The following is a 12,678-nucleotide window of genomic DNA, read 5'->3' as shown; positions in this document are numbered from 1 at the left end:
TCATTGCACTTTAAAAATATATATTCAGGTAACTGCCGAAGTAAAGGAAACACCAACATAAAGTGTTTTAATAGGGCGTTGGGCCATCACCAGCCTCCAGAACACCTTCAATGAACCTTGGCGTAGATTCTATAAGTGTCTGGAACTCTATTGGAGGGATGCCACTCCATTCTTCCACAATAAATTCCATCATTTGGTGTTTTGTTGATGGTGGTGGAAAACGCCGTGTCAGGCGACACTCCAGAATCTCCCATAAGTGTTCAATTGGCTTGAGATCTGGTGACACACACACACACACACGCACACACTTTAAACCCCCTATGCTGCTTTGAGACCCCTCTTTCAATGTCACTGAGATCTCTTCTAGCCATGGTAGACAAAATAATGGGCAACTGGGCATTTTTATACCTGACCCTAAACATGATGTGGAAGCACGTGCTTTCAATATAAACTCTATCGCCCTTTTACTCAAGTGTTTCCTTTATTTTGGCACTTACCTGTATATATTTATTCTTGTTATTTTTGTAAATGTTTCATATTTCAAGTTATTACACATTTCATGATTTAGAATGTCAGATGACTTCATACAATCTGACATTTAGATGGGTCAGGACGTTTCTACATTGTTCAAAGGCAGTGCTTCTCAATCTTGGTCCAGGGGACCCAACGGGGCGCACACCCCCAGCCCCGCACACCCCCAGCCCCGCCCCCGCACACCCCCAGCCCCGCCCCCCCACACCCCCAGCCCCGCACACCCCCAGCCCCGCACACCCCCAGCCCCGCCCCCGCACACCCCCAGCCCCGCCCCCCCACACCCCCAGCCCCCCACACCCCCAGCCCCGCACACCCCCAGCCCCGCACACCCCCAGCCCCGCACACCCCCAGCCCCGCACACCCCCAGCCCCGCCCCCGCACACCCCCAGCCCCGCCCCCCCACACCCCCAGCCCCGCACACCCCCAGCCCCAGCCCCGCACACCCCCAGCCCCGCCCCCACACACACCCCCAGCCCCGCCCCCACACACCCCCGCCCCCACACACCCCCAGCCCCCACACACACCCCGCCCCCCCACACACCCCCAGCCCCGCCCCCACACAGCCCCGCCCCGCCCCCATACACCCCCCGCCCCCCCCCACACCCCCAGCCCCGCCCACACACACCCAACCCCAATGAGAGGTTCGATATAGACCTAGGGATCTCACAGTGTTTTGATTCTGCATTCTATCCTGTCTAGTCATTAGATTAGATGTGTGGTATGAGCAGTAAGACATCTCTTACAATCTTGTTAGAACACAGAGATGTTTTGATACTGCATTCTATTGTCTACTCCTTTCATGTCTGTGGTAGTCTGAGTAATGCTTAGGATGTGTTCCCAGACAGAACATAAACAGACAGTATGATGTGTCTGGAGGGTAAAGTCGTCTGTCTGTCTGTCTCCAGGGAGTGCCAGGGAGAAGCCCATGAACCATGCGACTGCCAGACATGGAAGATGTGGCTGGCTGAAGTTACTGAGATGAGACCCCAAGAATGTAAGCATCTCTACTATTGATGAGTTAGTTTTCTAAAGGAAAACCCAGTGGACTTCTTCATCTGATGTTGTTGTTGTTGTGCATCTCTTGCTCTTTTACCTCAGTAGACTGTTTATACCTCTTCACATACTAAATATGGCTTCTGTCCTTCATTACACATTACAACAATGTCTTTTGACAGAAGCAGAAATGTGGAATCAGTCACAGATGCTCTATTTATGAAAGCCGTTCAGTCACCCAAACAGCTTGCTACTGAGGGAGCCACAACCCCAAAATGTTTGTTTCCTGTGTGATGATATGGACACGTTGTCTTTTAGAAATCAAATAATCCCAAAACAAATTCAGCTGTATCAAGTCAGTGCTGCTAGGTTTGATATCTACCATCCATTGATGGACAGTTCAACTTCATGGACTCAAATGTCACCCTATTCTCTTTATAGTGCACTACTTTTGACTTGAGCCCTATATAGGGAATAGGATGCAATTTGGGACTCAGCACTGCTCACATCACCACTTCAGATGCTAGCGACAGACAACACTAGGTTTCAGATGCTAGCTACAGGCAACACCAGGTTTCAGATGCTAGCTACAGGCAACACTAGGTTTCAGATGCTAGCTACGGGCAACACCAGGTTTCAGATGCTAGCTACAGGCAACACCAGGTTTCAGATGCTAGCGACAGACAACACTAGGTTTCAGATGCTAGCTACAGGCAACACTAGGTTTCAGATGCTAGCGACAGGCAACACTAGGTTTCAGATGCTAGCTACAGGCAACACTAGGTTTCAGATGCTAGCGACAGACAACACTAGGTTTCAGATGCTAGCTACAGGCAACACTAGGTTTCAGATGCTAGCTACAGGCAACACTAGGTTTCAGATGCTAGCTACAGACAACACTAGGTTTCAGATGCTAGCTACAGGCAACACCAGGTTTCAGATGCTAGCTACAGGCAACACTAGGTTTCAGATGCTAGCTACAGGCAACACTAGGTTTCAGATGCTAGCTACAGGCAACACTAGGTTTCAGATGCTAGCTACAGGCAACACTAGGTTTCAGATGCTAGCTACAGGCAACACTAGGTTTCAGATGCTAGCGACAGGCAACACTAGGTTTCAGATGCTAGCTACAGGCAACACCAGGTTTCAGATGCTAGCTACAGGCAACACTAGGTTTCAGATGCTAGCTACAGACAACACTAGGTTTCAGATGCTAGCTACAGGCAACACTAGGTTTCAGATGCTAGCTACAGGCAACACTAGGTTTCAGATGCTAGCGACAGACAACACTAGGTTTCAGATGCTAGCTACAGGCAACACTAAGGTTTCAGATGCTAGCGACAGACAACACTAGCTTTCAGATGCTAGCGACAGACAACACTAGATTTCAGATGCCAGCTACAGGCAACACTAGGTTTCAGATGCTAGCTACAGGCAACACTAGGTTTCAGATGCCAGCTACAGGCAACACTAGGTTTCAGATGCTAGCTACAGGCAACACTAGGTTTCAGATGCTAGCGACAGACAACACTAGGTTTCAGATGCCAGCTACAGGCAACACTAGGTTTCCGATGCTAGCTACAGACAACACTAGGTTTCAGATGCCAGCTACAGGCAACACTAGGTTTCAGATGCTAGCTACAGGCAACACTAGGTTTCAGATGCTAGCTACAGGCAACACTAGGTTTCAGATGCCAGCTACAGACAACACTAGGTTTCAGATGCCAGCTACAGACAACACTAGGTTTCAGATGCCAGCTACAGACAACACTAGGTTTCAGATGCAAGCTACAGGCAACACTAGGTTTCAGATGCCAGCTACAGGCAACACTAGGTTTCAGATGCCAGCTACAGGCAACACTAGGTTTCAGATGCCAGCTACAGGCAACACTAGGTTTCAGATGCCAGCTACAGGCAACACTAGGTTTCAGATGCCAGCTACAGGCAACACTAGGTTTCAGATGCCAGCTACAGGCAACACTAGGTTTCAGATGCCAGCTACAGGCAACACTAGGTTTCAGATGCCAGCTACAGGCAACACTAGGTTTCAGATGCCAGCTACAGGCAACACTAGGTTTCAGATGCCAGCTACAGGCAACACTAGGTTTCAGATGCCAGCTACAGGCAACACTAGGTTTCAGATGCCAGCTACAGGCAACACTAGGTTTCAGATGCCAGCTACAGGCAACACTAGGTTTCAGATGCCAGCTACAGGCAACACTAGGTTTCAGATGCCAGCTACAGGCAACACTAGGTTTCAGATGCCAGCTACAGGCAACACTAGGTTTCAGATGCCAGCTACAGGCAACACTAGGTTTCAGATGCCAGCTACAGGCAACACTAGGTTTCAGATGCCAGCTACAGGCAACACTAGGTTTCAGATGCCAGCTACAGGCAACACTAGGTTTCAGATGCCAGCTACAGGCAACACTAGGTTTCAGATGCCAGCTACAGGCAACACTAGGTTTCAGATGCCAGCTACAGGCAACACTAGGTTTCAGATGCCAGCTACAGGCAACACTAGGTTTCAGATGCCAGCTACAGGCAACACTAGGTTTCAGATGCCAGCTACAGGCAACACTAGGTTTCAGATGCCAGCTACAGGCAACACTAGGTTTCAGATGCCAGCTACAGGCAACACTAGGTTTCAGATGCCAGCTACAGGCAACACTAGGTTTCAGATGCCAGCTACAGGCAACACTAGGTTTCAGATGCCAGCTACAGGCAACACTAGGTTTCAGATGCCAGCTAGCTACAGGCAACACTAGGTTTCAGATGCCAGCTACAGGCAACACTAGGTTTCAGATGCCAGCTACAGGCAACACTAGGTTTCAGATGCCAGCCAGCTACAGGCAACACTAGGTTTCAGATGCCAGCCAGCTACAGGCAACACTAGGTTTCAGATGCCAGCTAGCTACAGGCAACACTAGGTTTCAGATGCCAGCTAGCTACAGGCAACACTAGGTTTCAGATGCCAGCTACAGGCAACACTAGGTTTCAGATGCTAGCTACAGGCAACACTAGGTTTCAGATGCCAGCTACAGACAACACTAGGTTTCAGATGCCAGCGACAGACAACACTAGGTTTCAGATGCCAGCGACAGACAACACTAGGTTTCAGATGCTAGCTACAGACAACACTAGGTTTCAGATGCTAGCTACAGGCAACACTAGGTTTCAGATGCTAGCTACAGACAACACTAGGTTTCAGATGCCAGCTACAGACAACACTAGGTTTCAGATGCCAGCTACAGACAACACTAGGTTTCAGATGCCAGCTACAGGCAACACTAGGTTTCAGATGCTAGCTACAGGCAACACTAGGTTTCAGATGCTAGCTACAGGCAACACTAGGTTTCAGATGCTAGCTACAGACAACACTAGGTTTCAGATGCTAGCTACAGGCAACACTAGGTTTCAGATGCTAGCTACAGGCAACACTAGGTTTCAGATGCTAGCTACAGGCAACACTAGGTTTCAGATGCTAGCTACAGGCAACACTAGGTTTCAGATGCTAGCTACAGACAACACTAGGTTTCAGATGCTAGCTACAGGCAACACTAGGTTTCAGATGCTAGCTACAGGCAACACCAGGTTTCAGGCAGGAATAAAAGGTGTTATTGTTGTGCTTTGAAACCAGTTTCACTGGGTGCTTTTGTTCAGGCTTTAAAAGCTGTCACGGTTCCATTCTGTTCAGTCAGTGATTTTTTCTCAAAAGTTACCCTATTCCCTACATAAGGCTCTGGTCAAAAGTAGTATACTATGTGCCCTATGTACCCTGGTCAAAAGTAGTGTACTATATAGGGAATAGGGTGCCAATTAGGATGCTACCAGAGAATAAAGACGCAGTGTTTCAATAGCAGCGATTACCGTCAGGTTGAATGGGCTATTAGAGAGGAAAAAAACACACACACACACACACACACACACACACACACACACACACACACACACACACACACACACACACACACACTGTAGGTTGTAGGAACACTACCACTTTTCCCCCTCTCTGAATGCTGAGCTGTGGAATGAGTCGTGTCCAGTTATCGGTCTGTTGTGTTGTTGTTTTCCCTGGGAAGTGGCTGGTGTGAGTGAAGCCTATGAAGATGCAGCCAACTGCTTGTGGTTACTGTCAAACGCCAAACCCTGCGCCAACTGCAAGTCCCCTATTCAGAAGAACGAAGGCTGCAACCACATGCAGTGTGCTAAGGTAGGTAGGCCACAGTGTCTTGGATTGAGTACCAAATGGCACCCTACTCCCTATATATAGTGCACTACTTTTGACCAGAGTCTATGGGGCCCTAGTCAGAAGTAGTGCACTAAATAGGGAATAGGGAGCCGGTTGGGAGGATATCTATCTGAGGAATGTTATAATTAAGCAATAAGGCCTGAGGGAGTGTGGTATGTTGCCAATATACCACGGCTAAGGGCTGTTCTTAAGTACGACGCAACGCAGAGTGCCTGGACACAGCCCTTAGCTGTGGTATATTGGCCATATATCACAAACCTTCGAGGTACCTTATTGCTATTATAAACTGGTTACCAACTTAATTAGAGGTAGTAAAAATACATGTTTTGTCATACCCATGGTATACGGTCTGATATACAACGACTGTCAGCCAATTAGCATTCAGGGATGGAACCACCCAGTTTATAATGTTAGATACGCCAGAGAATGTATTTGAGGACCTAGAGTTATCTGGAAAATGCTGTTTTGGAAAATGCTGTCAGGGGAAAGTAGGGCAACTCTGACGGTGTGGCGCTCTAAGGGTCTAATCACATTCAACCCTTTGAAACTTGGATCTCTCTTTTATATACAGTGCTTTCTGAAAGTATTCAGACCCCTTGACTTCTTCCACATTTTTGTTACGTTACAGCCTTATTCTAAAATTGATTATATTCATTTTCTTCCTCATCAATCTGCAATACCCCATAATGACAAAGCAAAAAAACAAGATTCTTCCTAGAGCTGGCCGCCTGGCCAAACTCTGTAATCGTGGGAGAAGGGCCGTGGTCAGGGAGGTGACCAAGAACCCGGTTATCGCTCTGACAGAGCTCCAGAGTTCCTCTGTGGAGATGGGAGAACCTTCCAGAAGGACAACCGTCTCTGCAGCACTCCACCAATCAGGCCTTTATGGAAGAGTGGCCAGACGGAAGCCACTCCTCAGTAAAAGGCACATGACAGCCCGCTTGGAGTTTGCCAAAAGGCACCTAAAGGACTCTCAGACCATGAGATACAAGATTCTCTGGTCTGATGAAACCAAGATTACTCTTTGCCCTGAATGCTAAGCATCACGTCTAGAGGAAACCTGGCACCATCCCTACATTAAAGCGTGGTGGTAGAATTATGCTGTGGGTATGTTTTACAGCGGCAGGGACTGGGAGACTAGTCAGGATCGAGGGAAAGCTGAACGGAGCAAAGTACAAAGAGATCCTTGATGAAGGAGCGCTCAGGACCTCAGACTGGGTCGAAGGTTCACCTTCCAACAGGACAGCGACCCTAAGCACACAGCCAAGACAATGCAGGAGTGGCTTTGGGACAAGTCTCTGAATGTCCTTGAGTGGCCCAGCCAGAGCCCGGACTTGAATCCGATCGAACATTTATGGAGACACTTGAATATAGCTGTGCTGCGACGCTCCCCATCCAACCTGACAGAGCTTGAGAGGATCTGCAGAGAAGAATGGGAGAAACTCCCCAAATACAGGTGTGCCAAACTTGCAGCGTCACACCCAAGAAGACTTGAGTCTGTAATCACTGCCAAAGGTGCTTCAACAAAGTACTGAGTAAAGGGTCTGAATAGTTACGTAAATGTGATATTTGATATTATGTGATATTATTTGAACTACATTTGCAAAAAGAATTTGACCTGTTTTTGCTTTGTCATTATGAGGTATATTGTGTGTAGATTGACAAGTGAAAAAAAACAATTTAATCAATTTTAGAATAAGGCTGTAACGTAACAAAATGTGGAAGAAGTAAAGAGGTCTGAATACTTTCTGAATGTACTGTACCTTCAGAATGTATTCATACCCCTTGACTTATTCCACATTTTGTTTTATTACAGCCTGAATTCAAAATTGATTAAATGTTTTTCTCACCACTCTACACAAAATACCCCTTAATGACAAAGTGAAAACATGTTTTTAGAAATGTTTGCAAATTGATTGCAAATGAAATATTTAAATTTGATATTTCTGTAAGTATTCATGCCCCTGAGTCACACATTAGAATCACCTTTGCCAGTGATTACAGCTGTGAGGCTTTCTGGGTAAGTCTCTAAGACCTTTACACACCTTGATTGTACAATATTTGCACATTATTCTTTAAAAAAATTCTTCAAGCTTTGTCAAGTTGGTTGTTAATCAGTGCTAGACAGCCATTTTCAAGTCTTGCCATAGATATTCAAGCTGCTTTTTAAGTCAAAACATGATGTTGTAGGGCTGTAGTGACAGGCCTGTTGTACTACATGATGTTGTAGGGCTGTAGTGACAGGTCTGTTGTACTACATGATGTTGTAGGGCTGTAGTGACAGGTCTGTTGTACTACATGATGTTGTAGGGCTGTAGTGACAGGTCTGTTGTACTACATGATGTTGTAGGGCTGTAGTGACAGGTCTGTTGTACTACATGATGTTGTAGGGCTGTAGTGACAGGTCTGTTGTACTACATGATGTTGCAGGGCTGTAGTGACAGGCCTGTTGTACTACATGATGTTGTAGGGCTGTAGTGACAGGCCTGTTGTACTACATGATGTTGTAGGGCTGTAGTGACAGGCCTGTTGTACTACATGATGTTGTAGGGCTGTAGTGACAGGCCTGTTGTACTACATGATGTTGTAGGGCTGTAGTGACAGGCCTGTTGTACTACATGATGTTGTAGGGCTGTAGTGACAGGCCTGTTGTACTACATGATGTTGTAGGGCTGTAGTGACAGGCCTGTTGTACTACATGATGTTGTAGGGCTGTAGTGACAGGCCTGTTGTACTACATGATGTTGTAGGGCTGTAGTGACAGGCCTGTTGTACTACATGATGTTGTAGGGCTGTAGTGACAGGCCTGTTGTACTACATGATGTTGTAGTTCTCTCTCTCTTCTCTCTTTCTCTCTCTCTCTCTCTCTGTTTCTCTCTCTCTCTTCTCTCTCTGTTTCTCTCCCTCTCTGTTTCTCTCTCTCTGTCTCTCTCTCTCTCTCTCTCTCTCTCTCTCTCTCTCTCCTCTCTGTCAGTCACTATATAGTATAGATTATCTTGAGTGTCGTCCAAGTCCTGTCTCCTCAGGACAACAGCGGTTTCAGCAGTTGGCTTTGTGTTTTAGTTTCCTTTTTACATTTTCACCACACCAGACAGCAAAGCAGTGTTTCTAGTGGGAATGACCGAGGGCTGAATAGGACTGGAAATCATGTTGAAAGGTAGTAGTGTTTGGTGGTTTTAACTCTTGTCGAACATTTCCCCCAGATGGATAGATCTGTATGCAGTGTGTAAACGGATGGTCTGTCTCCCTGGTGACAGATCAAAAGAACACATAGAGGACCATTGATTAGTTTTAAGCCACAGGGGAAAACTCTTGTTCAGTCCGCGTTCCAGCAACCTCTGAGCTTCAGGCCAGCTATCTTTGGCCGGCTCCCTTATGGGTCCCAGGCTTTAGAGGTTAGGGCCTTGCTATTTCCTGCTACTGACTGACTACCTCTAACCATGCCAGAGGTTAGGGCCTTGCTATTTCCTGCTACTGACTGACTACCTTTAACCATGCCAGAGGTTAGGGCCTTGCTATTTCCTGCTACTGACTGACTACCTTTAACCATGGCAGAGGTTAGGGCCTTGCTATTTCCTGCTACTGACTGACTACCTTTAGCCATGCCAGAGGTTAGGGCCTTGCTATTTCCTGCTACTGACTGACTACCTTTAGCCATGCCAGAGGTTAGGGCCTTGCTATTTCCTGCTACTGACTGACTACCTTTAACCATGCCAGAGGTTAGGGCCTTGCTATTTCCTGCTACTGACTGACTACCTTTAGCCATGCCAGAGGTTAGGGCCTTGCTATTTCCTGCTACTGACTGACTACCTTTAGCCATGCCAGAGGTTAGGGCCTTGCTATTTCCTGCTACTGACTGACTACCTTTAGCCATGCCAGAGGTTAGGGCCTTGCTATTTCCTGCTACTGACTGACTACCTTTAACCATGCCAGAGGTTAGGGCCTTGCTATTTCCTGCTACTGACTGACTACCTTTAGCCATGCCAGAGGTTAGGGCCTTGCTATTTCCTGCTACTGACTGACTACCTTTAGCCATGCCAGAGGTTAGGGCCTTGCTATTTCCTGCTACTGACTGACTACCTTTAGCCATGCCAGAGGTTAGGGCCTTGCTATTTCCTGCTACTGACTGACTACCTCCTCTTCCGTCTTTCCCTCTCTGCAGTGTAAGTATGACTTCTGCTGGATCTGTCTGGAGGAATGGAAGAAACACAGCTCGTCTACTGGAGGGTACTACCGCTGTACCCGCTATGAGGTCATCAACCAGGTGGAGGAGCAGAACAAAGACATGACTGTGGAGGTGTGGAACACACACACACACACACACACACACACACACACACACACACACACACACCAACTCTAGACTTCAGAGAGAAACTCAGTGACAGTCCACCTCCATCACAGATGACCAGAGGGTCATCAACCTGTTGGTAATGTACTTCTGCACTACACCTTTGTCCTGTGTTATATTCCTGTACTCCACTCAACAAGACCAGCCCTGCCAGGGAGAGATGAGACACTGGAGGCAATAAGAATCGCTTGTTTAGTCGTTTAGCTGGCAGAGCACACTGTGGCTGGCTGAATCGACACCCTATCCTCATAGGCTCTGGTTAAAAGTAGTGCACTATATAGGGATTATGATGCCATTTGGGACACACTGTGAGTCTGGAGGCTAGAGCGGGGTGGGGAAACGTTTTGTCTGGAAGGCCACATCGGGAGTCTGGAGACTAGAGAGGGGTGGGGAAACGTTTTGTCTGGAGACTTGAGCGGGGTGGGGAAACGTTTTGTCTGGAGGGCCACATCGGGAGTCTGGAGACTAGAGAGGGGTGGGGAAACGTTTTGTCTGGAGACTTGAGCGGGGTGGGGAAACGTTTTGTCTGGAGGGCCACATCGGGAGTCTGGAGACTAGAGCGGGGTGGGGAAATATAAAATATAGGTCCGTTATAATTTATATAAATATATAGGTCCATTATAATTTATATAAATATATAGGTCCGTTATAATTTATATAAATATATAGGTCCATTATAATTTATATAAATATATAGGTCCATTATAATTTATATAAATATATAGGTCCGTTATAATTTATATAAATATATAGGTCCATTATAATTTATATAAATATATAGGTCCGTTATAATTGATATAAATGTATAGGTCCATTATAATTTATATAAATATAAAGGTCTGTTATAAGCTATAGAAATGTATAGGTCTGTTTATAATTTCTTCATACTTTCTATCTAGTTATAGACAGTCGGGTGAAGTGGGTTTTTTTGTTTGTTTTTAAAAAAATTACTCAAACCTCCCGGATCAGGATTAAATGGGCTCGGGGGCCGTAGTTTACCCAACTCTGGACCAGAGGTAACACTGTCTGTCTTGTCTTCTTGTCATTGCAGGCTGAGAAGAAGCATAAGGGCTTCCAGGAACTGGACCGCTTTATGCACTACTACACCCGCTTCAAGAACCATGAACACAGCTACCAGGTAAGAACTGGACCAGTACCAGAACCATGAATACAGCTACCAGGTAAGAACTGGACCAGTACCAGAACCATGAACACAGCTACCAGGTAAAAACTGGACCACTACCAGAACCATGAACACAGCTACCAGGTAAAAACTGGACCACTACCAGAACCATGAACACAGCTACCAGGTAAGAACTGGACCACTACCAGAACCATGAACACAGCTACCAGGTAAAAACTGAACCACTACCAGAACCATGAACACAGCTACCAGGTAAGAACTGGACCACTACCAGAACCATGAACACAGCTACCAGGTAAAAACTGGACCACTACCAGAACCATGAACACAGCTACCAGGTAAGAACTGGACCACTACCAGAACCATGAACACAGCTACCAGGTAAAAACTGGACCACTACCAGAACCATGAACACAGCTACCAGGTAAAAGGGTCTGTGGTGCATTTTTGTAACACTTGCCAGTTTGTATTAGGATGTCCTTGTGCAGCCTGACACCCTGTCCAGGTAAGTAGGGCAGCGGTGGGTTTGTTTAACTGTCATGTAGCTTTAGTAAGTCCTGTAGTGGGTCCTTTACCTTGACTGTCCTTCTATCTAGCTGGAGCAGCGCCTGTTGAAGACAGCCAAAGACAAGATGGAACAGCTGAGCAGAGCCTTGAGTGGAAGTATGTGGATATTTCTCAATGTTTTTTCATAGTTTTGTTCAGATAGACATTTCACATAAATAGACCAACACACAGACTACAATCATACAGTGGAGATGTATTAATGACACTCTAAACTACTTGAAATCTATCACTTCTTCTTCTTCTGAATGTAATATGATGTGTTTGTGTGTATGAGAGAGGGAGTAATCCTGATCCGTGATCTCTTCTCTCTCAGGAGACGGAGGCCCACCCGACACTACGTTCATTGAAGATGCGGTGCTGGAGCTGCTGAAGACTCGCAGCATACTCAAGTGCTCTTACCCCTACGGCTTCTTCCTGGAGATCAAATCCACCAAGAAAGAGATTTTTGAACTTATGCAGGTACGGACGGATCTTAGAGAAAGGTTTCGTATATAAAACATCTGAAATGTCTTGTCAAAAACCTACTTCCTCTTAAACACTGAGGTTTTAAAACGACTTCCTCTCAAACACTGAGGTTTTAAAACGACTTCCTCTCAAACACTGAGGTTTTAAAACGACTTCCTCTTAAACACTGAGGTTTTAAAACGACTTCCTCTTAAACACTGAGGTTTTAAAACGACTTCCTCTTAAACGCTGAGGTTTTAAAACGACTTCCTCTTAAACGCTGAGGTTTTGAAACTACTTCCTCTCAAACACTGAGGTTTTAAAATAACGGATCTTGTTGTGAAGAACCCTTTTTACTCTCTTCGTTAATGACTTCCTCACACGGCTGGCCTG

At 46.3% G+C, this 12,678-nt stretch overlaps 1 protein-coding gene across 4 annotated transcripts in view; it reads left to right on the top strand.

Annotated features, from left to right (window-relative positions):
• Positions 1–12,678, top strand: part of LOC106573240 (ankyrin repeat and IBR domain-containing protein 1) — a 64,474-nt gene that overhangs the window by 39,205 nt on the left and 12,591 nt on the right. For all 4 annotated transcript variants that reach the window (XR_014379697.1, XR_014379692.1, XM_082958979.1 and 1 more), the window contains 6 exons: positions 1,440–1,528; positions 5,610–5,740; positions 9,942–10,076; positions 11,182–11,268; positions 11,871–11,937; positions 12,155–12,300. Coding sequence is in view for 2 of the 4 variants with exons in the window: in XM_082958979.1 (XP_082815105.1) it covers positions 1,440–1,528; positions 5,610–5,740; positions 9,942–10,076; positions 11,182–11,268; positions 11,871–11,937; positions 12,155–12,300 (655 nt within the window). In the remaining 2 variants the exon portion in view is untranslated. The remainder of the gene's footprint in view (positions 1–1,439; positions 1,529–5,609; positions 5,741–9,941; positions 10,077–11,181; positions 11,269–11,870; positions 11,938–12,154; positions 12,301–12,678) is intronic.

Source organism: Salmo salar, chromosome 02, assembly GCF_965601325.2.
Source record: "Salmo salar chromosome 02, fSalSal1, whole genome shotgun sequence".
In the NCBI taxonomy this organism is placed as follows: domain Eukaryota; kingdom Metazoa; phylum Chordata; class Actinopteri; order Salmoniformes; family Salmonidae; genus Salmo; species Salmo salar.
The sequence above is the reverse complement of the archived record's forward strand: the minus strand, read 5'-3'. Positions and strand labels throughout refer to the sequence as shown.